The sequence below is a fragment of the Myotis daubentonii genome, chromosome 13, assembly GCF_963259705.1.
Source record: "Myotis daubentonii chromosome 13, mMyoDau2.1, whole genome shotgun sequence".
Lineage (NCBI taxonomy): Eukaryota > Metazoa > Chordata > Mammalia > Chiroptera > Vespertilionidae > Myotis > Myotis daubentonii.
In genome coordinates this window covers 41,247,191-41,274,131 of record NC_081852.1, presented here as the reverse complement: position 1 = coordinate 41,274,131, position 26,941 = coordinate 41,247,191, and the positions used below count along the sequence as shown (strand labels likewise).

At 40.3% G+C, this 26,941-nt stretch overlaps 1 protein-coding gene across 2 annotated transcripts in view; it reads right to left on the bottom strand.

Moving 5' to 3' along the window:
• Positions 1-26,941, bottom strand: part of PLCE1 (phospholipase C epsilon 1) — a 292,198-nt gene that overhangs the window by 130,190 nt on the left and 135,067 nt on the right. For both annotated transcript variants that reach the window (XM_059660836.1, XM_059660837.1), the window contains exon 3: positions 19,055-19,343. In XM_059660836.1, coding sequence (XP_059516819.1) covers positions 19,055-19,343 — 289 coding nt within the window. The remainder of the gene's footprint in view (positions 1-19,054; positions 19,344-26,941) is intronic.

The window sequence follows — 26,941 nt, the reverse complement described above, 5'->3', positions numbered from 1 at the left end:
AGGTCTTACATTTAGGTCTTTGACCCGTTTCGTGTTAGTTTTTGTATATGGTGCAAAGTAGAGGTCCAAATTTATTTTTTGCATGTGGATATCCAATTTTCCTAGCAGTATTTGTTTAAATGATTGTCCTTTCCCCATTTAATGGTCTTGGCACCCTTGTCAAAAATTATTTGACCATTTATGTAAGGGATTATTTCTGGGCTCTCTATTCAATTCCATTTGTCTAGATGTCTATCTTTATGTCAGTACCACACTGTTTATTTTTAAAATGTTTTTATTGATTTCAGGGAGAGATAGATAGATAGAGAGAGAGAGAGAGAGAGAGAGAGAGAGAGAGAGAGAGAGAGAGAGAGAGAACATCAATGATGAAAGAGAATCATCGATTGGCTACCTCCTGCACACACTCCCCCCTCCTCCCCACTGGAGATCAAGCCTGCAACCCAGACATGTGCCCCAACTAGGAATTGAACCATGACCTTCTGGTTCATGGGTCAATGCTTAATCACTGAGCTACAGTGGCTGGGCAGTACCACACTGTTTTGATTACTGTAGCTTTGTAGCAAATTTAGAAACTGGTATGTGAGTCCTTCAACTTAATTCTTCTTTAAAAATTGTTATTTTGACTGTTCTAGGCCCTTTGGCAGCCCATATGAATTTTATAATAGGCTTGTTAATTTCTGCAAAAAAGAAAAAAAATAGGCAGCTGGAATTTTGAGAGTGATTTTATTGAATCAGTAGATTGCTTTGGGGAACATTGTCATTTTAACAATATTAAGTCTTTTAACCCATAAACACAGACTGTCTTTCCATTTATTTAGGTCTTTTAAAATTTCTTTCAACAATGTTTTTAATTTTTAGTATACAAGTCTTGCACTTCTTTTGCAAATTTATTGTTAAGTATTTTATTCTTTTTGATACTACAGTTAATGGAATAGTTTTCTTAACTTCACTTTTGGGTTATTCATGGCTAGTGGACAGAAATACAACTGACCTTGTATTTTACAACATTGTTGGATTCATTTTACAATTCTAATAGTAGTTCTTAGGATTTCCTATATACGAGATCATGTTATATGACAATAGAGATAGTTTTACTTCTTCTTTTCTGATCTGGAAAAGTTTTCTTTCTCTTGCTTAACTGCCCTGGCTAGAATCTTCAGTAAATGTTAAAGTGAAGTGGTGACAACGGATATCTTTGTCTGGTTTTTGATTTTAGATGGAAAGCTTTTAGTCTTCCCTCATTATGCATTATGTTAGCCATGGGTTTTTCATAGATGCAATCTATTAGGTTGGGGACATTCCCTTCTCTTCCTATCTAATGTTTTTATCATAAAAAGTATTAGATGCTGTCAAATGCTTTTGCTGCATCTTTTGATACTATCATGTGATTGTTATACATTAGTCTATTAGTATGGTGCATTAGTTTGATTGATTTTCACATCTAAGTATATATTCACTTTCATATTAATATATTATATGTTTAAGTAAGTCTAACTGAGAAGAGCTTTGTACAAGACCAACAGACACTTACTGTGTATTCACAATTCTGGCTGTAACTTGGACCTGTACATTGGACAAGAACAGATGGAAAACTGGGACGTGGCTGTAACCATGACTTCAAATCACAAACACTCCAATATTTAAAAAAATTATGTTTGTTTTAAAGAAAAAATATTTAAAAATTCATGTTGGACGTGCACTCTTTATTGTTGTTTGTTGGTGCACATTTTCAACCCTTGACGATATGACTATCAATTAAAATAGCTGTATGACTTAAAAGGAAACTGGTACGTGTTATTTCTGATTTAGAACATCCTATTGCAGAAATGACCTGTACCAGACTTCGGGTAAAGACATTTAATAAGAAAAACACATATGAACCTGGAATATTATTTTTGTCCATAAAAGGCAATAATAATGATACTAATATCATGACTTGCTCACTTTTTATTCAAGTATGTCCTTTCTCTTATCAGCAACTCTGTGGCCTAAGTACGATTCTACTTCTATTCTACTTTGTAGCTGAGGAAACTCAGAGAGGTTAAGTAACTTGCCTAAATATTCACAGGTAGGAAGCAGTGAGGCCAGGATCATTTGACTCTGAAGTCCAGGCTCTTCTCCATTCCTTACACCTTGAGTACCAGAGTTTAATTTATGCACAAACTCAAAACTGTTCCTCTCCCTTTTTAACTAAACCTGGAAGTCACAGGACTCACAGTGTCCCAGGGCTTCCCTTCCTTTTAATAGTACCACCTTCCTTTCCTCCGGTCCACAGTCTTGGAGGCATTTGTTCCTCCATGTCCTGGGCTGAGTTTGCTTCAATTCATCCATCAGTTGTCTCAAGAATTGGTCTCTTCCAGCTCATTCTCATTGTCTGCAAAAGCCTCCTGACTGTCCTCTGCTGTGAGTGACCCAGCGGAATCCTTACAAAACCGTTTGTAGCCTAACATCTCAGGGGTTAAAAAGAGCATTTGCCCTGTGGGGTGATGTCCATGATGGCAATGGGAGGTGCGAGAAAGATGTAGGCCAGCCCGATAAAATGTGTAAAGAAAATACACATGGATTTTACACATCCGGGAGAGATCTCGAAGTTCCTTCCTAAGGTCAGTTCTTCTCTGATTTGGTATAAAACAGTCACTGGACCTGGAAGAACAGCTGCCTCTCTCGAGTGAGCCTGAGCAGCAGAGACAAAGGAGGTGCTGGCGCCTACAGCTGGACAGGACAGCCCAGGCTGACCAACATCTGGTGTCTGTGATCCTGCAGCTGGACTGCTGCTGGCTCTCCCCATGCAAACCGGGGCTGCATGCCTGAGAGCCTCGGCACCTTCACTCATGTGTCTCCTACCAGAGTGGTGAGGGAGGAAACCCGGGCTCCAGATACAATACAGGAGAACGCTCAGGTGTCAGAGCTCGCAAGTGGGATGTAACCAAGTCCAAATCCCTGCTCAGACATCCTCTAGTTGCCTCACCCTGTTGTAATTAACCTGTCAGAGCAAACGAAGCCATCTTCCTATGAACTCCCAGCTAGAACGAGTACAAAACTTCTCATCAAAAATATGAGAAGATGGGGAAAACCAATTTTCCTAAAATTTTCACAAGTAAAGTATATGTGGCTGGAATAAATAGTCTGGCTAACCTCTGAGGTTGGAAGGGGAGTGGGATCATCAGAAAGTCTCCTAAATGCCTTTTAAAATAGGGGCACCCACTTAATAGCCTTGAAGTCTCAGTCTTCTCATCTTTGAAATGAGGATCATGATCCTACCTCACCAGGTTTCTTGGAAATTACATGAGACGTATACAAAACAATCAGCATAGTGGCTGGGCCACTGATGGAAGGCCTGTGTATTTACACATGAACTCTAGGCAGACTGTCTTATGCACTGGGAATGCATTATTATTTACTTGTTTATAAGCACATGAGAGCTGGCAAAGGGGGAAAATGGGTCATTAATACACATAACACATGTGGCTCCTTCATGCTGTTGAAGGCCCAATTACTCACTGGTCTGTTATTTCTTTCAGGGTGACTTCCTTTTTATCTACAGTTACAGATATAAATATAAATAATACAAGGAGATTATATTCCTTGACAGCTGGTGGATCATATCTAATTACTCTAATCTTTCACCTGAAGGGACCCAACTGACTAGCCCCTGTTCTCTCTGAAGGAACAATCAAAAACCAGAACTGGCCTTCTGGCCACTGAGTGAGTCTTACAGGTGTTGCCCACCAATTGTGGGCACAAAAAGAACTCCCAAACAGTTCTGTATCCATGGAAAGGACTTGGGGTCTTTTTAAGTCAATCTTAAAACTGAATGAGACCAAGGGATTGAAGATGAGAGGCAGAGGAGGAAAGACTTAGGTTGCAGGATTAGTGAATGGCATAGCTAGGACTTGGAACACAGTTTGTTTGTTTTTTAATTATTATTATTATTATTATTATTATTATTATTATTATTATTATTACAGATGTTCCTCTTTTTTCCCCCCATAGCTCCCCTCCACCTGGTTCCCACCCCTCCTCATGCCTTTACCCCCCCCCCCCGCCACTGTCCTCATCCATAGGTGTAAGATTTTTGTCCAATCTCTTCCTGCACCTTCACACTCCCTTCCCCCTGAGAATTGTCAGTCCACACCCTTTCTATGCCCCTGATTCTATTATATTCACCAGTTTATTCTGTTCATCAGATTTTTTTATTGACTTAATTTTTAGATTCACTTGTTGATAGATATGTATCTGTTGTCCCTTTGTTGTTCATAATTTTTATCTTTACCTTTTTCTTTTTCCTCTTCTTAAAGAATACCCTTCAGCATTTCATATAATCCTGGTTTGGTGGTGATCTTGTTCTTTTTAATCTGGGAATCTTGTTAAAGTAATGCAGATTCCGATTTGTGAGGTCTCAGGTGGGGCCCGAGATGTCTTTCTGTTTCTATTGCAAGAAGGTTGGTGTTGGTAAAGCACTTAGAAGAGTTTGTTGCATGTAGTTCCCAATTCAATAAATGACAGTTATCATCGTTGTTTCTATTGCTTGCACTGATTGAGCTGCATGTGGCTCTGACCACACCAGGCTTCGAAGGTACCTTCAGAGCTGAGCATTAGACCCAATGTAGAGTGAAACAAACATGCAGGAGAACTGAAAAAGCTGCCTCCTGTGTGTGGCAGCAACAAGAGTGCTGAGCAGGCTACCTGGCATGGAAGCCCTTGGGCCTCAGAGGATGAGTTAGTTTTCCTTAGGCAAAGGTGGGTGACATGGAAGCCATGAGACACAGAAAGATCCTTTGCTCTTGCTATTTCTGGAATGTCTTCTTTGTTCCATATCCACCTTTGTTCTATTTGTGTTTTTGTTGTTGTTTTTGGACATTGTGCTATCACTTTATATTCATTAGATTTATTTTTATTCCATGATAATTATTCTGAGGCAAGTATCCTCATTGTCCCCATTTTATAGGCAAGATGATGAGCTTTAGGTAATCTGCCTTAGCTCACAGTTTGAACGTGGTCGATGTGGAATTTAGGTCTGTCTGTCACCAAAGCCTCACTCTTCATCACTAATCTTTGCCTCATATTTTGTATCACAGTACAATGTAACCACATGTTCACATGTCAGTTTCTCTGTCAACTAAATCAGCAACTCCGAGAGATTAAGAACAGTGCTCTTTTTCATTGTTTTCATGCCCGCCTAGAACATGAAAACAATGGCACTCAGTAAATGTTTTCCATATTGTGCTGTATTATATTTCCTGCTGGTAGACTAGAGACAGCGTGAGAGCTCAAGTTTAGCAATAGACTCGTTCAAATCATGCTTCTGTGACCTCTGAATTCGTGACCATGTAGGGCTTGGTTCTTAACTGTGCTGTGTCTTGGTTTCTTATCTCTGTGTCCATCTCCACCTTTCAATAGATTGTGAACAGTAGAGAGTTAGGGGAATTATTTGCTCTTCTTTAATCCACTCCTTCCACTGTCCCCAAAGAGTGACTAACAGTGCCCAGCCCACAGGAGACACTTAATGAATGAATGAACATTCATAATTCTCTATGAGTCTACCTCCCTACTTTCTTTTTATTTATTTTATTTATTTATTTATTTTTTAAATATATTTTATTGTTTTTTTACAGAGAGGAAGGGAGAGGGATAGAGAGTTAGAAACATTGATGAGAGAGAAGCATCAATCAGCTGTCTCCTGCACACCCCCTACTGGGGATGTGCCTGCAACCAAGGTAGATGCCCTTGACTGGAATCGAACCCGGGACTCTTCAGTTCCCAGGCCAACGCTCTATCCAGTGAGCCAAACCGGCTAGGGCCCTTTCTTTTTAAATGTGATAAAAAAATGAAAGTTAACTGTTATGGGGAGAGAGACAGAAAGTTATGCTGCGCTATGCACAGACATGCATATAACTAAACTATTAGGCCGGAAAGAGTGACAAAGGATATTGAAAATAGAAATGAAGGTTGGGAACTTACCAAGACCCTGTATATGGAAAATGTGAATGCTCTCTGGAGTTTTTCCAACTAGTTCCTGAATATGTAGCACACTTCCAGAAGATCTAACTTGGGCTTTAATATCCCATTAGCAGAAGAAAAAAAGTACTGCATATGTTACAGGTTCAGAATGCAATCCGTTGGCACGTTTTTAACAGAAACATTAAGAGACTTCAAAAAAGGACGAAGACCGAAACACATGCAATCAAGAGAGAAGCAGCTCAAACAAGACATGAACCTACTCAAAGACCCTTGAGGCCTCCAGCCTTTCCCCGTGGATAACTCTGACAGGCATCCAGCGAATTCCAGTTTGGGCAGGGGTTTGTTTATTCTGCTTGGTTCAAATCAGGGCTACGGATCCCTAATGGTTTTCACATCCCTAAAGGTTTTCCACATTTGGGCAAGATCTATGCTTTATGGAGGCCTGAGGAGGCCCTGCTCCCGGCCCCTGTGCTGAGCCGACGGTGCCAAGAGCACTCAATGCCCTGACTCTGGAAGAAGTTGAACAGCATCTACCCCTTGGCAGGAGTGTGGAGATTTTCACAATGGTGCTGTGTCATAGTAAAAATGCCTCCATTCTTAACCAACTGTAACTTTTACTACATTTCATTTTTCTCCTGGTGGGGCTAAATTTTCAAGACTAGTCTTTTTCCTGTAACCACTACTCTGTGCCAATGAAAACTAAATGGGCTCACACTGGCTTCTAGCCCTTATTTTGAGCACACCATTTCTAATCCAGGAATAATCATTCAGGTTGGTCATTACCACACTCCTTCGTACAGAGGATGTCCTCACCTCCAGGTTCTTGACCCTAACGTACCGCTGTTGGTCTGATAGTCCTAGAATTCAACCTGCTTAAGAGACTGTGATGGCTCTCTAATGCTTTAGGTCTAAATTTCACCTCATTCTCTACAAATTGTAACCACAACTACCAAAATAACCATATGTCTCACGGTCTCCACCACTGGGGTGGTTGCTGAGAACCATTTTCTCTTTGTTTCCCAGGCACTCATTCCCAGGCTGACATGTTATCTCACAGGCTTCTCCTGCCTAGAACAAGGCCCCAGAAGGTGGTTCAAAGGTGCCCCTTGTGTGTTCAGAGCCCTTCTATCCTTTGTCCCAACTTCCAGCCCAGTCTCCTCCTAACTCTTAACTTACCGACAGCATGTGCGAATCTTGGAATACAACCCAGGGGTCCCAAATACAGACGCTTAGGGCCAGGCAGGTAAGAAAATGAGACCAGAGTGGAGAGATGGGGCCAGGTGTATCAGGGGAGGAGTAGGGAGCTGGTGTGTCTTATCTGCGAGTGGTGGGTGGGTCAGGGCCAGCCCATTGGGGCTAAGAGAGGACAGTGACCCAGGGTTTCCAGATAAGTCAAAACTCTACATTTTTATACAAAATTTCCCAATTTAAAAAAATACTGCAACTGTCAAAGAAAAACTCCCTTGTCCTGGATTTGGCTCATGAAAGTCTTTGCTTGCCTGGTATAAGCACGGACCTGCTAGACTCATAGTACGCAGTGAGTTTGTCGAGGGTGGGGATAGTGAATAGTGGCCTGGAGATGGATGTCATCAATCACCCTCTCTAGATCATGCCACAAGTCTCTTCTAAACTGTGGAACACAGTTCCCAGAGAGCAGAGAGACCTGGGTGACTAGGCCATTCCTCCTTTCCCCACTTCCTCAGAACAACTTCTGCTAATACTAGGTCTCTATTTTGGAATAATCATTTATTTTCAGATTCGGTATCCATGAAAGTTTTAAATGTAAACATTTTTATTTCGGGTATACTTTTGAGTATATTTTTATTTTGGGTACAAAGGGGGCTGGAAGGGGCTATGCATGTGGGGGCATCTCTAGCTTATTTTTATCAGAATCATCCTTTCGAAACACAAATCTTGTTGTATCATTTCTGCTTAAAACCCTCTGATGGCTTCCCATTGCTCTTAGGGATGCAGACAAGGGCTCTTAACAAGAGCCTGTATTATCTGGCAAACTTTTTTTTTGGCTTTATGTGCCTTAGTTTCTTCACATGTAAGAATGGCACGTAAACATTATATAAGACTCTAAAAAACACTTGTCGTGATGCCGGGCACACAATGAGCACCCCACAGCTGTTCACCTTTGTCATTCTGACTTCTCCAGATTTTACTGATGATCCCTATATCTCCCCACTCTCCATCCAAACTTCAAACTTGCCATTATCCCTTCTGCCACTGGGCCTTTGCACATACAATTACTTCTGTCTAGAACATGCTGCCAACCACTCAGTTCTGTTAGTTAATATCCATTGGAACCTTAGTCCTGAGCTGAAACATCAAGCCTCAAGGAAGCTCTTCTCTGCCTTTTAGAGGGTCTCACGCAGCCACGTCCTCTCCCTTGTAGTACATATCGTGGTTACAATTTGTCATTTGTTTTGTAATTACTTGATTTCCTACTGGTCTTTAAGCTCCATGTAGGTGGGGACAATGTCTGTTCTATTTTTGGGTGCCTTAGCAGTGTAGGTATTGAATAAATATTTGTAAAGTATATGAATTTCCACCACCAGTGGCCTCTTCTTGGTGTGCTGGGCTAGGGTATGATAACCATAGGGAGGAGGGCTTTCCCCAAAGATATAAAGGAAATGGGGAGTCCTCTCCTGGCTTGAGACCTGGAGAGTGGAGGTGCCCTCACCCCTTTGCTCAGGAAAGATACTCCAGACCCTCCAAACCAGGACTAAGCAGAGACTAAGGCTGCCTACACCCTTTTTCCTTTTTCTCTTTTTTCAACAACAGTATGAGACCACTTTGCAGAGATACGACCCTCAGGACCACTTGCCAACTGCACCAGGCACATTGGGCATCCATAGAAACAGACCAGAGAGAAAAAGGTTTCATGGCTGCCCATCTCATGGTGGGCCAGTTAGTACCTCCCGACTGGGCAGGACTTCCATACTGAGGCCAATGAAGATCAAAAGTTTAAATGTGCTTTATATGGCTCTCAGATGGTCTATTTTCTACCATCTACCTTTGGCCACATACTGGTCAGGGCTGGGATCAGCCCAAATCATTTTTGTAAATGATGTTTGAAAAATAGTCACTTCTGGTAAATTAACTTTTGATGTTGGTGATGCTCATGGATCAAATCTGATGGCTTCAAATGTTCCTTCCTGGTTTTAGAACAGGTATCTGTGTGGTAGCCTAGAGGTGTGTGCATGTGCTCATTTATCCACTCATTCACTCAACAAATATTTTCTGAGCCCTCTCCCCTCCCTGTTTTTGTAGAGAGTAGTACATTTGCTTGGTCCATTAGCTATAGGAATCCCTTCTCCCATGTGGTTGCTTATGTGCTATGATTACTCAGCTGTAGATGGGAAGACCCCTCCATCTAACCTCAGAGGTGCCCACATTAAAGAATGCTTGAGAGATCCCCGAAGTCCTCAGAGGTCAAGGAGGCAGCAGGAATATAGGAAATGATCAACTTTATAGTCAGATGGACCTGCATTTAAATTGGGGGTTCCACGTTGTACTTGTCATGCAACTGCACATGCATACAGAGGCTGAGACCTGAGTGGATGGTAATACTGGAATGTTTCCTAGTGGTTAAGAACTTGGGTTTGGGAATTGAATAGGCTTGGGATGAAATGCTGGTTTTGCCCCTACTAGCTGATCAAGCCCAGTTAAAGGCTTTGGTTCTAGGCTTGGCAGTCTATAACCCTAGACCTTGCGAGTTGCCAGGTCTCTGAAACGTTTTGCACTATCAGTTCCCCTCCGTGTTCCCAGTTCATCCACAATAATCTGTGAAACGGATTTTAGATGAGTCTGCTTATTAATGCAAAAATGTGATCCTGGTATAACAGGGGTAAAATACCCTCCATCGTTACCAAGGGTGTTTTTGGTGACTGAAATTGATAGGGAAAGCCTCAGAAGGGTCACACATCTGTTCAGATCTTCATAGAATCACTTCTGGGATTAATATTATAGAATACCATTTTTAAAAAACAGTTTGTAGTCATAATGAAATACAGAGTTAAAAGATTCAAAATACCAAATTTATGTATTACCAGTTGGCAAACCACTTTAAACATTCCTGAAGATGGTCAAATGGAATTCAGTCCATTAAAAACAAACCACTCTTAAAAATGTCCTCTTACTACTTTAACTGTACCACTAATTTCTTAATGACTTCTTGGTTTTAGCACTCAATTTCAACAGAAGTTTAAATAGTGAGTCACACCATCTTGAGATCTCGTTTTTCCTCTTAAATATTTGCTACTGACTCACATCTTATTATAAATAAATTATAAGCATGTTCCATTATGTTCTATAAATGTTCCCATGGACAAGAATTTTCATAGTTCATTTAAATGAGTTTTTGTTCTTTGAAAGGATAAACACTTTAGAAATGCTCAAAATGATTAGTTACATGTACTAAAAAAAATCTCAGTTTTATTGTAATGACTAATGCAGCTTCATAAAAATGTACAAATTTTAACTTAAACACTAAATTTTGTATCAATTATAGATTTTTCCAATCCTGGAAATAAGTATTTAGCATCTTTTCTACTCTGGAGGAAAGAAGGATGATATCAGCAAAGAAGTACAAAAAAACAGTTGTTTCTAATACAGGTGAGGGCTCATTTCCCTTAGTGAAATAGGTGTTCACATTTATCCAGGCTCTTAAATGATTTTAGAAAACTCAGACTTCACTGTTGTTTCTCTGAGTATAAAGTTTCAGATAGTTATCTTGCAAATAAATTTCTGGAATATGGCCCATTCCAAGTTTCTGTAACTAGAACTTGACATTTTTATGACCAGCTCAGATATGGGAACCCTAAGTGACTGTCTGGGGTTTCTATCCTTACCAGTCACTTTTCTGAATTCAATAACTAGGATTTAATAAACCCTTAACTTCTTGATATCTTGAAGTGATGGAGGTGGGGAAGGGGGGTTGGGTAAAGGATCCAAGAATCCTATTAATAATTTTTAATCACTAACAACAAATTCAAAGGCCTAGAAATTATTTTAAAAAATAAAATTAACAGTCATCTTAGACTCAGTTCCTTTTATCCCATTCGATCTCTACATTCTATCAATTCTACCTCTTACGTACACTTCTCTGCTGCTTCCCAAGACGTTTTGGTACAGTGAACGTTTTGTGCATTGCACAAAGGTGCTCCCTGGAGTGGAGCAGAGGTCTGAAGTCCAGCGCAGGTGCTGGGCACTAAATGATCTGTGTGGGTATGTGGCTGCACCAGCTTGCAGAGAGCAGGGAGGAGAACCTTTATTGTAATTTTTACCAATTACTAAATGTGCCCAGCAACACACTACCAGGAACACTGCCTTAGCAACAGCTTCCTAAATACCTCCAGTTCTCACTGCCCTTTACCTCCACCCACCTTCCACAGCAATCACTCACCTGAAGTATCAGAGACTCAAATTCAGTAGGCTTGGGGGTGAAGCCCAGAAGCTATATTTTGGACACTCCTGCTGGTTTAATTCTGATGCAGGTGGGCTAAGGATGACACTCTACGGAGCCTCACCCCACGCTGCAGCCAAATGGATCTTTCTAAAAACCTAATCTGATCAAATCACATCTTCCCTTAGACCCTTCAGTGCCTCGAGTTACTTACACGGTAAAATCCAAGCTCCTTTTCATGAAATACATCCCCAGAAGACCTATCTTCTCCCCTTACCCCATGCCTCCCTGCTTACCATCTGTACTCCCCAAGCTTTGGTAAGAACAGCCTGGTAGACCAGCCATTCCCTGAACACTTATGTCTTTTCCTGTCTTTGCACCTGGAAGCTCCATTCCCTCTGCCAGTTACCACCAGCCCCTGCCCTCCCAGGGGAATTTCCCTTATCAGTCAATACTCCAGATCTCTATTCTAACCCATCAGACGTCTCTTCACAAAGCCCAGCTGGGATCCACTGCAGAGAGAAGATTATCATGGGGCAGTGAGAGAGGAGTGGATGGGCTGCTATAGTTAGGGGGGATACGGATTCCCTGAGGCAGCAGGTGCCTGAATGTATCTGCATTTTCATTTTGTTTGAGTTTCATATGTTAGTACAATCCACAGTGTCAATCAGTGTTTTATTTCTTTGTTTCTAAAATTATCTCATTCAAATAAGTGCTATCACTTATTTCTTTCTCACAGGATTGTTGTCCAAAGGACAGTCTTAGTTCCCTAGTACTGCTGTAACAAATTACCACCATTAGGATGGTATGAAACAACAGAACTTTATTCTCTCACAGAAGTAAAAAATTAAGGTGTTGGCAGGGCTATGTTTAGAATCTTTCCTTGCCTCTTCCTACCTTCCAGTGGTGGCCAGCAGTCCTTGACATTCCTTGGCTTGCAGCTGCAACACCCCAATCTCTACCTCCTCTATCACATGGCTCCATTTCTATGTCTCTTTTCTCCTTCTACTAAGGAAAACCGGTCACTGGGTTTAGGACCCACTCCAACTGAAAATGAGGTTATCTTAACTTGATTACATCTGCAAAGATCTTATTCCCAAATAAGGTCACATCATAGGTACTGGATTAGGATTTCAACATTTCTCTTTGGGGGACACAAGTCACCCCACAAACAGGACCTAATAAAATCATGCAGATAAAGGGCTTGGTATATTGCCCTTTATATGTTGAGTAAGCACTCAACAGACTGCTCTATCACTGACTACCTATGCACCCTTGGGCAAGTTTTGTAATGTCTGTGGGCCTCAATTTCCTCATTAGTAAACAGCACTACCCTCATTGGACCAATGAATGGTTTGCAATGAAATCACACATGCAAAGCACTCAGAACAAGACCTGGCACTCAGCAAGAACTAAAAATATGTTAAAAACCATTGCTATAATTCTACCTAACCCCTACATTCTTATATGTCTAATTTTCAAATGAGTTTAAAATTTCATAATAGAAATGGTAAGTCATCTTGAGAAAATTTTAAAACTATTTAATTCCTCTGCTTGACCTTCTCTCCAACGCCCCGCAAATCTATGTAATTATTTTGGCTTAGGAAGCATCACGTCCCCAATCATATTTGAGTTAGGTGAGTTTGCTCTCTACTGGTGTTTTAGAGATGCTCCCCTGGTTATAAGCAGAGGTGTAGAGTCATCCCTGGGCATGGAATTATGTTCCTGGATGACACCTGACCACCTGTGGTTCCAAGACAGAGAGCTTTTGTCCTGTGCCCTCCAAACTTCTTGGCCCCATGAGCTACAATCTCCCCCATCAACTGAATAGTCCATCACTTTATGAATCTCTTGGGAGTAGTAAGGGCTACCTCAGTAGCCTTGAAACTCAATAGTACATTTTCTCCTGGGTGAGAAATGTTATTTTACAAGTTGAAGACTTCCAGATGTGATCTTTTGCATTCTTCTGAAAGTTGACATAGCACTAAGCCATAGAGGGCAGTGGATGAATACTTTTTAGTTGATTAACTGGGACAGAAACATACCCCAAATTACATTAATACATATTTTTAACCATGAAGAAAATATTTTCAAGGTCAAAAAGTTGGAGAATTTCTTTAAATAAACTTAAATCTTGGAATTAGAACTATGCATATACCTTTCCTTACCTAGTAGGCATGTAAAGGGTAATTTTTTTTTATTATGAGGAAGTCAACTAAGACAGTCTTTATAAATGAAATTATTTATGAGGTATAGTCACATAGTTCAAATGTGTGTGTATATTCCTATTACGACATTGTTTTTATACTTAGAGGTATTAACTTTAGAAAAAGACACAAAATAAGTTAAACATTTTTAGATTTTTCTTTTTTTCATCTTTAAATTGATTTTAGAGAGAGAAGGGGGGAGAGACAGAGAAAAGAGAAACATGGATGTGAAAGAGAAACATTGATTGGCTGCCCTCCTTACCTACCCCCTGACTGGGGATCAAACCTGCAACCTAGGCCTGTGCCCTGACCGAAATCACCTCTTGGTGTGCAGGACAGTGCTCCAACCAATTGAGCCACACTGGCCAGGGCAGATCTTTCTATAAGAAACAAAATACTCCCTATTTTCAAATTAGAATATTAAATATATAGGTTACTTTTATTTCATATTAATATTCTACTTACAGTGTATAAATGGCCAATAATTTTAATATAGCTATTCTGTGTTTACACATATATGCACTCAAACTGCTTAAAAATGAACAGTGGCATTTTCTTTTCTGCTACATAATTTAAATAGAGATAACTAAGCTCTTTCCTGGTTATACATAAATATTTGACCTTTTAATTCATAAACTTAGCAACAATTTCAGGAGAAAAAACTGAGTTGAATGTACTATATTTATTATATTGATTAGTACAACATACACATTTGAAAACACTTAGCTACCTTATATTGAAAATTCTCTTCCTTATTACTACTAATTTTTATAATTTTGCTATTAAGTGCTTTACATCACTATCAATTATCTCACTCTTTTTAAAAAAATATATTTTATTGATTTTTTACAGAGAGGAAGGGAGAGGGACAGAGAGCCAGAAACATTGATGAGAGAGAAACATCGATCAGCTGCCTCCTGCATACCCCCAACTGGGGATGTGCCCGCAACCAAGGTACATGCCCTTGACCGGAATCGAACCGAGGACCCTTCAGTCCGCAGGCCGACGCTCTATCCACTGAACCAAACCGGTTAGGGCAATCTCACTCTTTTATCTCCCTTTTGAATTTATCTTGTTTTTGTAATTTTCAGTAGGTATTACATTGGAAAAAGAAAAAAGAAACAAAGGCAGATGATAGATTTAGAAAACTTCTTCCTGACTATTGACGTCAATAATTCTTTTGACTGCCACTGCTAAACAGAGTTGGTCCTGAGAGTCTAGCATTGGTTAATGGGGAGAAGGGGACCTAGACAGAAAGTAGAAAGACCTTAATTGTATTAAACTAGTGGAAGGTCCCTTCCAGAATGATGTGAGCGCTCCATTTTCCATTTTGAGAAAGCACATCCATGTAATCAGGGACACACCGTTGCTGATCAGTGCTTCATATCAGAAAACCTTTCTCATTATTTGGCAAACTTTGAACTTAGTAGACAGACCACCCTTGGTGGCCCTAATGGCATAAAACCAGGAATGTTGTCTACTGATTGTTGGCTGTCTTTCTAGGGCCACCGGTACCACTGGAGGTGTGCAAGCTTATGGAGATGTTAAAGAGTCAGCAGAAGAATCCTGTCAATTGCAGTCAAACTGTAAGGCTGTAGAACTCTGGCCAATCAATCCCTGAGTTACCAATTCTTGACTTGTCAATAATGAACAACTGGTTAGACATTTCCTTCTCCTATTCTCACCTACTGTAGGCTACTCCAACCCTCATCTGTAATCATACTCACATGCAGAAGACACATTGACTTGAGCCATCTGGAGGTCACATGAAAAGATATCTGTCTTCATATTTCTTTTTCACAACCTCGATTCTTTCTAATATCTTTATAGACCTGAGACCAAACACCTATGTAACATGTTCCTCCTCCTTTTTAAAATTTTAGATTTTTTTTGTGTGCTAAAGTACATATAACATAAAATTTAGCATCTTAACCATTCTTTTTTTTTTTAAATATATTTTATTGATTTTTTTACAGAGAGGAAGGGAGAGAGATAGAGAGTTAGAAACATCGATGAGAGAGAAACATCGATCAGCTGCCTCCTGCACATCTCCCACTGGGGATATGCCCGCAACCCAGGTACATGCCCTTGACCGGAATCGAACCTGGGACCTTTCAGTCCGCAGGCCGACGCTCTATCCACTGAGCCAAACCGGTTTCGGCATCTTAACCATTCTTAAGTGTACAGTTCAGTGGTATTAAGTACATTCGTACTGCTGTGCAACCATTACCACCATCCATCTCCAGAGCTCTTTTCATCTTGGAAATGGAAACTCTGTACTCATTAAATACTAACTCCTCATTGCCCTCCCCCACCAGCCCATGTCAACCACCTTTTTTATTTTGTCTCTATGATTTTGACTATTCTGAGTACCTCGTAGAAATGGAATCATCAAGTATTTGTCTTTTCCTCTCCTTTTTCTCTACCTTCCCAAACTCCATCTAATTAATCAAACATGATTTCTCTCATAAAAGAGGTCATTCTTTTTCACCATTTTCCTTACTCTTTCCTTCTGGGAAAAAATTTTAAACCCTGCCCTGCCCCCTCTCTTCCCTTCTTCATTCCATTTATAAACCTCTTATTTAAAAAAGAAAATGACAATGAAAATTTTTTTTAAAAGGTGACTGGGATAATTTCCTGGTTCTTTCATAGAGGTATGAGTTTCTGTGTGTAATTAACCATACAAAAGAACTACAGCTGCCAACATCTAAAATCTCTGAAATGGCCCAAGTTCTTTACAAAATCTCCATAAAAGTTTAAATTTAACTTTCTACTCATCTTAGTTAAAATTATTTCTGTTCAACAAGAAATGTCTTTTAACTCACTTATTGCTTTTTTCTCAGAGGCTGATTCTCAGTATTCTAAAAATTGTGTTTTTCTCTTTATCCCACGGGAAGTGAGTAGATTTCAACTGTGTTACATGTTAAAGAGGTGTTTGAGAACTAGAGTCTGTGAACCAAATCACAATATTTAATACTGTTCTCTGGGAAAGTGTTCTAGGTTCCACATAGCTCCTGAGAATTGAACTGCTGGTATTTAAGCCATTTATAAACTGGGGGTTGAGTGTGTGTTATACACTTCCCATAGATTTCATTAGTAATACATAGCTGAAAGCTGTTGGCCAACTCAATGCCACAGGTCACACAGTGAACAATAATAGCAGCAGACAACCAAGTCACAGCAGCCAGCATGTCATCCAGATCCCTTACCAGAGTTCAAGACCCAACTAGTGAATATGCTAAACCTATAGATTCTACAAACTCTCCATGACTTCAACCACCCGTATAATTTCGGATGCATTTTCTTCTATTGCATGTTGAAGAAACATATGTTTCACTATGGTTTATAACAGACTTTGAAAACCCCATGGCGAGGGCACTGAAGTTAAAAAAGGTTTCCAAGAGAACAAGCCGGAGCTGCAGAAATATGCCTGGAGCAGAGGCTAACCAGCTAATTGTATTATTCAGTAGGAGAGACTTACAGAGGGATATCAGAAACCATTATAGAACTGCAAAACGGAAACTAGCAACCCTTGCATAAAACACCAGTTTAGAGATAATACATTAGCTGAGGGTCCAAAGAGTTCCAGAGCTGGGACTGCTGGTCTATGAAGTTCTGATCTGAACAGGGAAATGCAAATAGCAATTGAGATCAAGTTACTATCAGGGCAATAGCCACATTAACCAGCAGCCTCTTTTTTTCCTCCCCAAAGGCCTTTGTAAGACGAGGCAGCTTTCCTTGGTCTTGGAGATGTATCCCTTTGCAATTAATGGACACGAAAGAAAGTGGCTTTTGCTGTCTCTCATTTGTTTGTTTGAGGCCTCACGTTTCAGGCCAAGCCATTTATCACAGAATATTAACTCCCTCTCTAAACTCTGAACATTTAGAGCCACTTCCACATTTATCTGGCACTCAACTCTGCAGTCTCATGCATGCAAAACTGGCCTCCTCATTAGGATCATAAACAACTTAAAGGCAAGTAAACTGACTTGAACTTCCTTAGGATTTCCCCTAACAACTACATACTGCTGGGCACAGAGTGGGCATCTGATAAACACAGTTGATTAACTCAAGGATAAGGTCCTCACATATCATGGGCATTGATGCCATGCCAGCTCCGCATGCCAATCTCAGTCCAACTTCCCAGGAAGAGTACTGATGGAGAATATAAGCCTGGCGGTCACCAGGAGCCACATCAAAGTGGAGAAATCTTGCATCCTATGCACAGGGTACTGCTTACCACCTGGGGACTGTAAGCTCCATGAGGGTAGGAACTATGTTTTGTTCCCTACTCAGCACCCAGAACCCAGCACCCAGTACCCAGCACCTAGTAGGTGCTCAAAAAAATATATGAAATCAAGTTTTGCCCCTTTAGACTCATGAATCAGTGTTTCTACAGCTTTTGTTTTGTTCATTCATCATTTATAACCAATCCACAAAAATTAAGGTAACTACAGAAAACAAATCAACATGGCACCCACATGGTACACAGGGAGGTGTATACCCCTCCTCAGCCTGCCCAGAGTGTGCATATGTGTAGGGTGGTGTGAGGGAGGCTGGAGAAAGGTCACTGGCCTGCTAGTCACAGGTCTGGGAATTGCTGTGGAGGGACAAGAGTTGCTCTCCTGAAGAGAAATGGCCGGATGTCAGATCAAGCTCCTGGCAGCCCCAGTCAGTGGAATGCTGCTCAATGTGGTCCCTGTCTGGTTGGCAGCTTCCTGCCAGGGAAGGCTGCCAAGCAGGTTGTGACAGCTGTGCAGTGCTCTGACATTTCTGACCTGCCTGCCTGCAGCACGTGGGAAGCAGCTGAGAAGTTCTGATGTGGATGGACCCAATCTTCCAATGGCTTTCGTTTTTCAGGAGAATGCCTAACTATCTCATCTTTTAAGATGGAAGTCATCGGAAGATAGCCTTTAGCTTTTCCGGTCAACACGAACCTACTGATTCTGTGTAGGGAAAACTACAGGGTGAGGCAAATGTAGGTTTACAGTTATTCATATGGACAATCATACCATAATTAATAAGTAATAATACAAGAATAAACTCTGTGTTTTGTGTACTCATAGCTGTAAATCTACTTTTGTCCCTCCTACTGCATATTTCTTCCTGTTCTCAACTACTATTTTCACTGTGACCACACTTGTTTATGAGCATCTTATCATAGTAATTGACAATTGTCATGGACTACCACTAGGAGAAATCACCTGTTTGAATAATTAAAAAAAATTAAAGATAGCTTTTTAACCATTTATTCTTTTGAAAAAAATCAAAATCTTAAGGCTCATTATTTGGAATGTTTACACTTCAACTGATTTTGATAAAAGAATGACTTTTTATATTCTCTTAAAGCAGTTACCTTTATGTAAAGTTGCTTAAAGTAAACTGAATATTTCATCAGGAGATATATAAATGTTAACTTAGATTCTTTTTTGCACTCAAAGATGAAAAGTTAAAAGTGAAATTTCAGACATACCTTTCAGCATCATTCGTCCGGTGGATCCTCCAAAAGTACTGAGAAGCCCACTTCTTGCTCCTAAAGATGTGGTTGCTTCTAGGAGAGAACCCGTGATGTACTGAGATATGGAGGTCCGTTGGAGGGTGGCACGATACTCACATACGGTGTCTCGAACACATTGCTTTAAGCAGGGACCAACATTAATCCTTTCATAGGCTGTCTCAGAGGCTGGGAGCTTTGTGAAGAAATGGAGAAGAGATCCAATTGTGTCTTCTGTTTCTTCTCCCCTTCTCACTGCATTGTAGATCTGTGAATAGCACAAAGTACAGGAAGTATTAATCTAGTTTCTTAGAAAAGCAAATTAACTTGTTGACAAAATGCCAAGATGACTTATTAAGAAAGAAGGTTCAGTCGCTCTAAGCACAAACACTTTTGAGCACTGGGCTCATGTATTAACCTGAACATTCTACAGACACCATTTATTTGGGAAAGCTATGTGTAGTTATGAAATAGGCCATTCAAACAACCCTGCTATCAAACAGAGCGCTTACAAGTTGTACCAACCAAAAATATATTCAGCTCAGATTTCTTCTCCTCCTCAGCAAAGCAACGCTCTTCTGCAGAGGGACGATGCCAGACCTTTCCTTTTTGTCCTTTTGGACTCTTCTAAGGGACTGTTTCAGGTCTGTCTTGAAGGCAAAGTGGGAATTCTTTGGCTTTAATTCTCTGTCAATTAAATTTCTGGTGGCCAATACGGCCATGAAGGTGGTGTGCTAGGACAGAAAGAGCTCGGCTTTAGCATCAGGTATATGGGGTTGTACTCCTGATTCTACCTTGACCAGCTAGAGAGCTGGACATGAGCATGAGCAAGCTGACTTAAATGTTTAGAGACAGTTTCCTCTTCTGTAAAATAGGCATACTAAGGTCCCATCTTATGGATGTTGTGGGTTTCACCAAGACAACAATGTAAAGTGCTCAGCCTGGTATCTAGGAATGGGGCCCATTACTACTGGGCAAGAAAAGAATGGACTCCGCTATCCTCAGGGAACAGCAGATGATTGTGTAACAACAGAGCTTAGTCTATGAAATTTATTGTGATGGGGTTATACCCTTACTCTCCTGTGCCACTGGATAATATCATCCTAACCTTATTTGAGCTGCAGAGCTCAAAACATGCTTTTCTCCTCTCAACTCCAAATCACACAGGCAATCTCCAACACACTAAGTCTCAAACAAATCCTTCAGAAGTAAATGCTCTGAAGTTCAGGGAAAGGACCCACAGTGAGATCTGATGGCTAAAGAAGGCTTCAGAGGTAAAACAGATTTGAGCTGTGCCTTGGAAAATAGGCACAACTCTAACTGGAGCAGCTTGGGGAGGCAACTCTCATGGTAAGCAAGGGTGAAAGAAAACGTATGTGTCCTAAGGACAGTAAGCAGAGCAGGGTATTTAGAGCAGAGGAGAAATTAGAAAGGCCAGTTGGCCTGATAAAGGAGATTCTTGAATGTCAAACAAAGAGCTTTAAGCCATCAGAGGTAGAAACTCGTCACTTTCGTTTGTTTGTTTATTTGTTTGTTTTTAGCAGAGAAATGATGCTAAAAAGGTTTTACTTTACAAGATTAATATGCTTACAGTTCTTAGTTACTAATGAGTAGACCTAGTTTCTTCTTGCCAAGCTCCTCCATTGGCTCAGATGCCCTTACTCATTATGTTATGCATTCCAGTTTCCACATCAGGCCTTCAGAGATTCCCAATGTCTCATTCAGCCCCTTATCCAGCTTTCCCAAAAGGTTTTCCTCAAATTAGGAGATCGTGAGTGACTGCATGAAATAAAAATTCCTTGATCAAGTAAGTTTGAAAAACTTAGTAAATATTCTCCTTTTGAAGATTTACATTGCATATTAGAATATTAAAGACAAAAGGTTTAGAGTGAAGATATCTATTTTATTTTGTTTGAGTGTTTGAGTATTACTCATACTCATGTTATCTGACCAGAGATTTTTTTAAGAGCACACACTCTGTGAATATAATGTTGTACCAAATAATTTGCTCTAATCAAATGGCCTTTTCTTATTCTCATTTCCTTGACCTTTGTGGATTCTCTGAAACAGACAATTACCTAACTTTCTTGAAATCCTGCCTCAATTGTCATCTCATTGTTCTGTCTCTGCCTTACTCTGTGGTTCCCCTTCCTCCATGGGCCTTCAAGACAGTTGTAATGCAATAGAGAAGTGCCAACAAGTGCCTAATGTTGGGGGTCATAATTTGGTTGGCTATGAGCCAGATTTACCCAAAAGATCTGCTTCATCTGACACACTGTTTTAAAATCAGGACAGTTTACATACAAATTGGAAGTTACAGCATCTTCTGATAAATGCAATAATCTGACAACACTGAGTATTCCCATGTGGTGTGAAGGACTAGACCTTTCATAGGGCATGAGTTCTCTAATAGGCTCCCACCATTCTCTAATGATCACACCTGGTCAATATCCGGTCACCATTAGCATATGTGTTTGTGACCCTTGCCTTCATGGGATATGGACATGGCTGTAGATACACAAAATAAACATGCACTGAGCTCCTCTAACATGTCATCTGTGTGCTCTTCCCTGGGGTTAGTTGCCAAGGATACAGAGATAAAGCCTTGGCCTCTACTCTCAAGGAGCATTGCCACTCACCTCCAACATATATAAATGCTATGTACATATTAAGTAACCATTCAGTATTGCTATCTTGTTTCCAAACTTGTCTGACAAAATGAAAGATGAAGAACTCTAAGAATAAAGCTCTGAGCTTCCATCACGAAGACCAGAAAAAGATCAGCAGGTCCCACAAAGATCTGGACTGACGCATGCTAGTTATACAAATACTGGATGAGTTGAATTCAAGGTGCTTGTTGGAAAAATGCTGAAATGTGGGTGAACTGTGGTAGACATAACAATGCTCAGGGAACATATTAAATTAAGGCTCTAACCACTTATTAGATCACCCACTTTTTAAGAAAAAAATGCAGACATGAAAAATCCCACATATATAATGTGGGAAAAGGGGTCAGTATAGATCAGTCATTATGAGTGTGGCTCTGGGGCATTGGCTTGAATTCTAGCTCCCCTGCTGCCCAGCTGTGTGACCTTGACAATTTACTTTGCCATTCTGTGCATCAGTTTCCTTTTCTCCAGTGGGGGATATAATAGTTTCTGCCTCATAAGGTGGTGGTAAGAATTAAAAGCTTTGATGAATGTAATAGGATTTGAACAGTACCTGCCACTTAGTCAATACTCACAAATACTGGTTTTTCAGATGATGGTGACGAAGATGATTGTGGTAAACCACACACACACACACACAGAGAGAGAGAGAGAGAGAGAGAGAGAGAGAGAGAGAGAGAGAGAGAGAGAGAGAGAGAGAGAGAGAAAATGGCCATAAATTATTTCCTTCACTGATTCTAGGCCAGCCTTGGGATTTGCTTAACCAATGGGAGTTTAGCAAATGCAATACAAACAAAGTCCTGAAAAATACTTGTTCATTGACATTTGCTCCCTCTTGCTGTTTCTGGGAACTTTGCAATAATGAACATGTGGAGAAGCCAGAGCTAGCACTCTGGAGGACAAGAGACCATGGCCTAGTCACTCCTGTCACTTTGGCTGATAGCTTGGTAACAGCCAGACACTCAGTGAGGCCATCCTAGATCCTAAGATCATCCTATGCCTAGCCGACTGCCATCATAGATCCAGGAGAGAGCCCAGCAGAGATCAGGGGATTCAGACTAGGAGAACCACCCAGCCAATTCACAGAAACATGAGCTAAACAAATAACTGTCACTAAGTTCTGGAAGTGCTTCATTACAAAGCAAAAGTTAATGGACATGATGATGTGATGGGCAAACTGATAAGTATTTACCTGCATGAGATTTAAATCCATACATTAAACCAAAGAGGTTGATTCATTTGGCAGATGGAGACAGAAAGCACAGAGAAGTGAAAGAAATATAGTCAACCTTACATAGCTGGCAAGGGTCTGAGCCAGATTGACACCTAGGTTTATCCAACTCTATCCATTGCACAAACAGGGTCACACCCAAAGCCCAAACAGTGGGATTTAAGAAATCATTGTTATTTGGCAAAAGGTTTAAATGATGTTTACATTGCTTTTGTTATTGTTTTTATTCATGATAATTCCTTTCATGGTCACCCTAAATTACTTTTGAAAGATAGTCAAGTTATGATTAATGAATGTCCAAGTGTTTCCTTATATGGAGATTTATGGTTTTAAATTACAAGGTTAAAACAATATATGAAATTTATCTCACTTGATTAATGTGGTAATAAAAGGTACTGAAAACTAGACGTACTAATGCTGGGTAGTGGTATATTTCTAGATATAAAATCAACATGCCACAACATGGCATCTAAGTTTGCTAAACAGATATGTGTCCATTCATTCATCCAACAATAGATTTATATGTATTAAGCACATACATTGTGTCATGCCCAATTCCTGGGGATCCAATGGTGAGCAAGAAAGCTTTATTTTAGTGGGGAAAGCAGTAAATAAGTGGACCAAATAAGTTAAGTAAAAACTGCTGACTGTTATATATAGTCCAAATATGTTTTGGAAATAGATTCCATAGGACTTGCTGAAGTTGTTGCGAACGAGGAAAGGAAAGGAGTCCAAGTTTCTACATTTGATCACTTTAAAATTCTTGGAGATTTAAGATTTATATAGAGAGCTATAGGTCAATGTTGCAAACAGCAGCCCTCATGGCTCCCGTGTTTAACAACCACCGTGAACTGCGAATGGATTCTCTCCATGGAATTACACTACTCCTATTATGGCAAGTGTTGTGTTTGAGCAGAAAGACCTTGATCTTATAAAGTAACCTGCAGAAGAGCAAGCGATGCTAGGAAAGCTTACCTGCAGCAAAGCAAGCAACACTTAAGAAAAACATTTGCAGTTCCCTGTGACTCAATAAAGCGGGGTGCCTTATAGAAACCAGCACTGGGACACACACGCAGTTCAGACCCAAAACAAAATAAAACGAACATCCAAGGCTGCAGAGAGCTGGGATGACTCAGGGGGAGACAAAGCCACAGACTTGGGTGCACTGAAAAGCATGAGGCAGCCAGGCACACCATGTCCACAGCACTAACCCAGGAGGAGAGCTTCCTCCATACAGCCAGACAGGCTTTGCCTTAACTTGACTTCTACTGGGGTCCAAGAGGGTACTTGTCAACTTTGTACTTATTCTATGTCAAAAGCTATCTTTCTGGGGTCATGGAAAATTATGATGCTCCAAGATCTGATGCCATATCTTCTGAAATGTTTCAACAAGAAAGACTTGCTACTTAGGTGTCCATTGACTCTTATTACTTGTAATCACTGCCATATTTATTGAGTGCCTAAAATAAAGTAGGCACTGGACACGATTTCATTGAAATTTCAGAACAGCTCTAGGAAGAGGTCCTACTATTATTACTACTTAAAAATAAGAAACTAATGCACACACAGCTAGGACTAAGCATCAGGACTCTATCTCTAAGTCAGTGCTGCTAACCACTAATCCTATAGTGCAGCAGTCAAATAAACCATTTTTAAAAGAGAGGTAACTGTCATAATGATCCTTCCATCTTTCTTTGTTTATCCTCTGTCTCCTCCCTTCAGAATGTCAGCTTCATGAGAACTTTATTTCTTTTTCATTTATGTATCACCAGTGTCTAGAAATGTCTGGCATTACAGCTTCTCAGTAAATAGTTCTTAATTGAATTAATGCACGCCTCTGTTCTATATTATTGCCAAGAACTTGGCTAGCATTCTCCAGTTTATGTTATTTATTTATTTATTTATTTTGGTCATGAATCTATTGTGTTCGTTTAAACCACAGGTGACACCGCATGTCACCTGTATTTTTTGAACACCAGATACAGAAATCACATTAAATGGCATAAAATCGTTACAAAGTATTCAAAATAGCTATAGTCAAATGACACTCTGATTGCTACTAACCAAATGTGGCCTATTCTGAAAAATTTACCAATAGTTTAACATTATTCCATTACTAGTGGCCAGGTGCACAGATTCGTGCACATTGAAAGGAAATTAATTAGAAGAAATATTTTAATATCGCTATTCGCCCTTTCTCTATAATAGAAGAGTCAACCAAATTCATGATCAACAATGACAGTTACCTCTCTTTTAAATCTATCATTGGCATGCAGTTGGCACCAGCGAGAGCTTTATATCGCATGCGTGAGTCAACATTTACTAGTATTTTTAAATTGCCAGTCAGACAGATGGACGATTGGTCACTTAGCCTTTTATATATATAGATCATTTACTGATAGGCTTAGAGTTGAGGATGCTTAATCACCCTGATCTTTTCATGAAAATAGTGATTTGGAAGGATGATGAGGCTTAAAAAAACACAGAGGTTATTGATTTATACGTTGACTCTTCTAATTCAACAAATGTTGAGTTGCAATTACAGAGACTATGGTGGATTCTTGAGAACAATGATTTAAAAAAAAAAAGACAAACTCTGCGCCGTGACTGAACCTCACACTCCCCCAGAGTTTTCTTTAACATAAAGGGGTCTGCCAACATTATCTCCAAGGTCCCTTTTAGTGTTACCCTTCGATGACCCATACTTCCTAGCCTTCTTAAATGGGGGATGGAACATATTAATTAACCTTAGTTTTGATGATAATTTTGGTCATTATTCTCTAATACAGTGTATAGTTAGGGTCTTCTGTCTCCCTCTCTCATACTCAATGTTTTCTTTCTATATTAGCTGTTTCTTCTCACCAGTAACTATGTATCTATTTTTGATAGTACCCTTATCCTCTCCATAATGTGGTTCCTAAATCACCCTGAGCTAGAAAAACAAATAATCACATTTATTTGAACTATGTGTTAACTGTGACTTAACAGGCTGGGTAAGAATGTGGGAGCCTCTCTCATGGAATCAAGTGTGAGAGCTGTGGTTTGGGAAAACCCTTTTACTGGTCTCCTGGGCCCCTTTCCTAACTTCTGGAATCTAAAAGCAGTGTTCTAGACGATTGAAGATGCTGAAAGTTTGATTTCTCATGGTGTGTGTGTATAAACAAAATGCAATGATATAAGAACTGCCAAATTCCTGGAAGAGTCAACAAAACCAGTGAGGCTGTTCTGGGGGGTGGAAGCTGAGGCAGGTTGGAGACGGGAGTGGCAGGGATGAGGAGCAGGACTCTGGTAGCAAACTGTCGCTACCTCTGCTCTTGAATCCACATTCCATTCCACTGAGAATATTCAGACTATGCACGAGACGCCGACCAAACAGAGCTCCAGAGAACCAGAAATAAAGGTTTTGCTAAGGCAAGGACAATTAGCCAGAGCTGTGCCCCCAGCTTCTATAGGAAGTAAGTAGAACCTTTATGATTCTAGGAAACAGCTAAGAAGGAATGTTGAGAGGGTGGCTAAGAACAGTTAATAGCTGGAAATGCCCTTCTACATAACTTCTTTCAATCCACATTTTACCCTTATATTCAAATTGTGCCTTCTCCATATAGCTTTCAGGGGTCTCCAGCAAAAAATAAGCCTTGTCTTTTCTGGGCTCCAATGCAAACTCTATAATGGCACTTTCTGTGAAGTATAGAGTCACTGTTTACACCCCTTCCAGGCTGTGAGTTCCCAGAGGGGCAGGGGGCCAGGTCTTACTCAATATTTTGTCTCCAGCTCAGAGCACACTGCTTAGCACCCTGCAGGCAATGGAGAAGTAACTGAAGCCTTAGAGCCAGGTCCTCAAAGTGTGGTTCCCAGACCAGTATTATCTTCATCATTTGGGAACTTGTCAGAAATGCAAACTTTTGGACCCCACCCCAGATACACTGAATCAAAACCTCTGGGGTTGGGGCCCAGAAATCTGTGTTG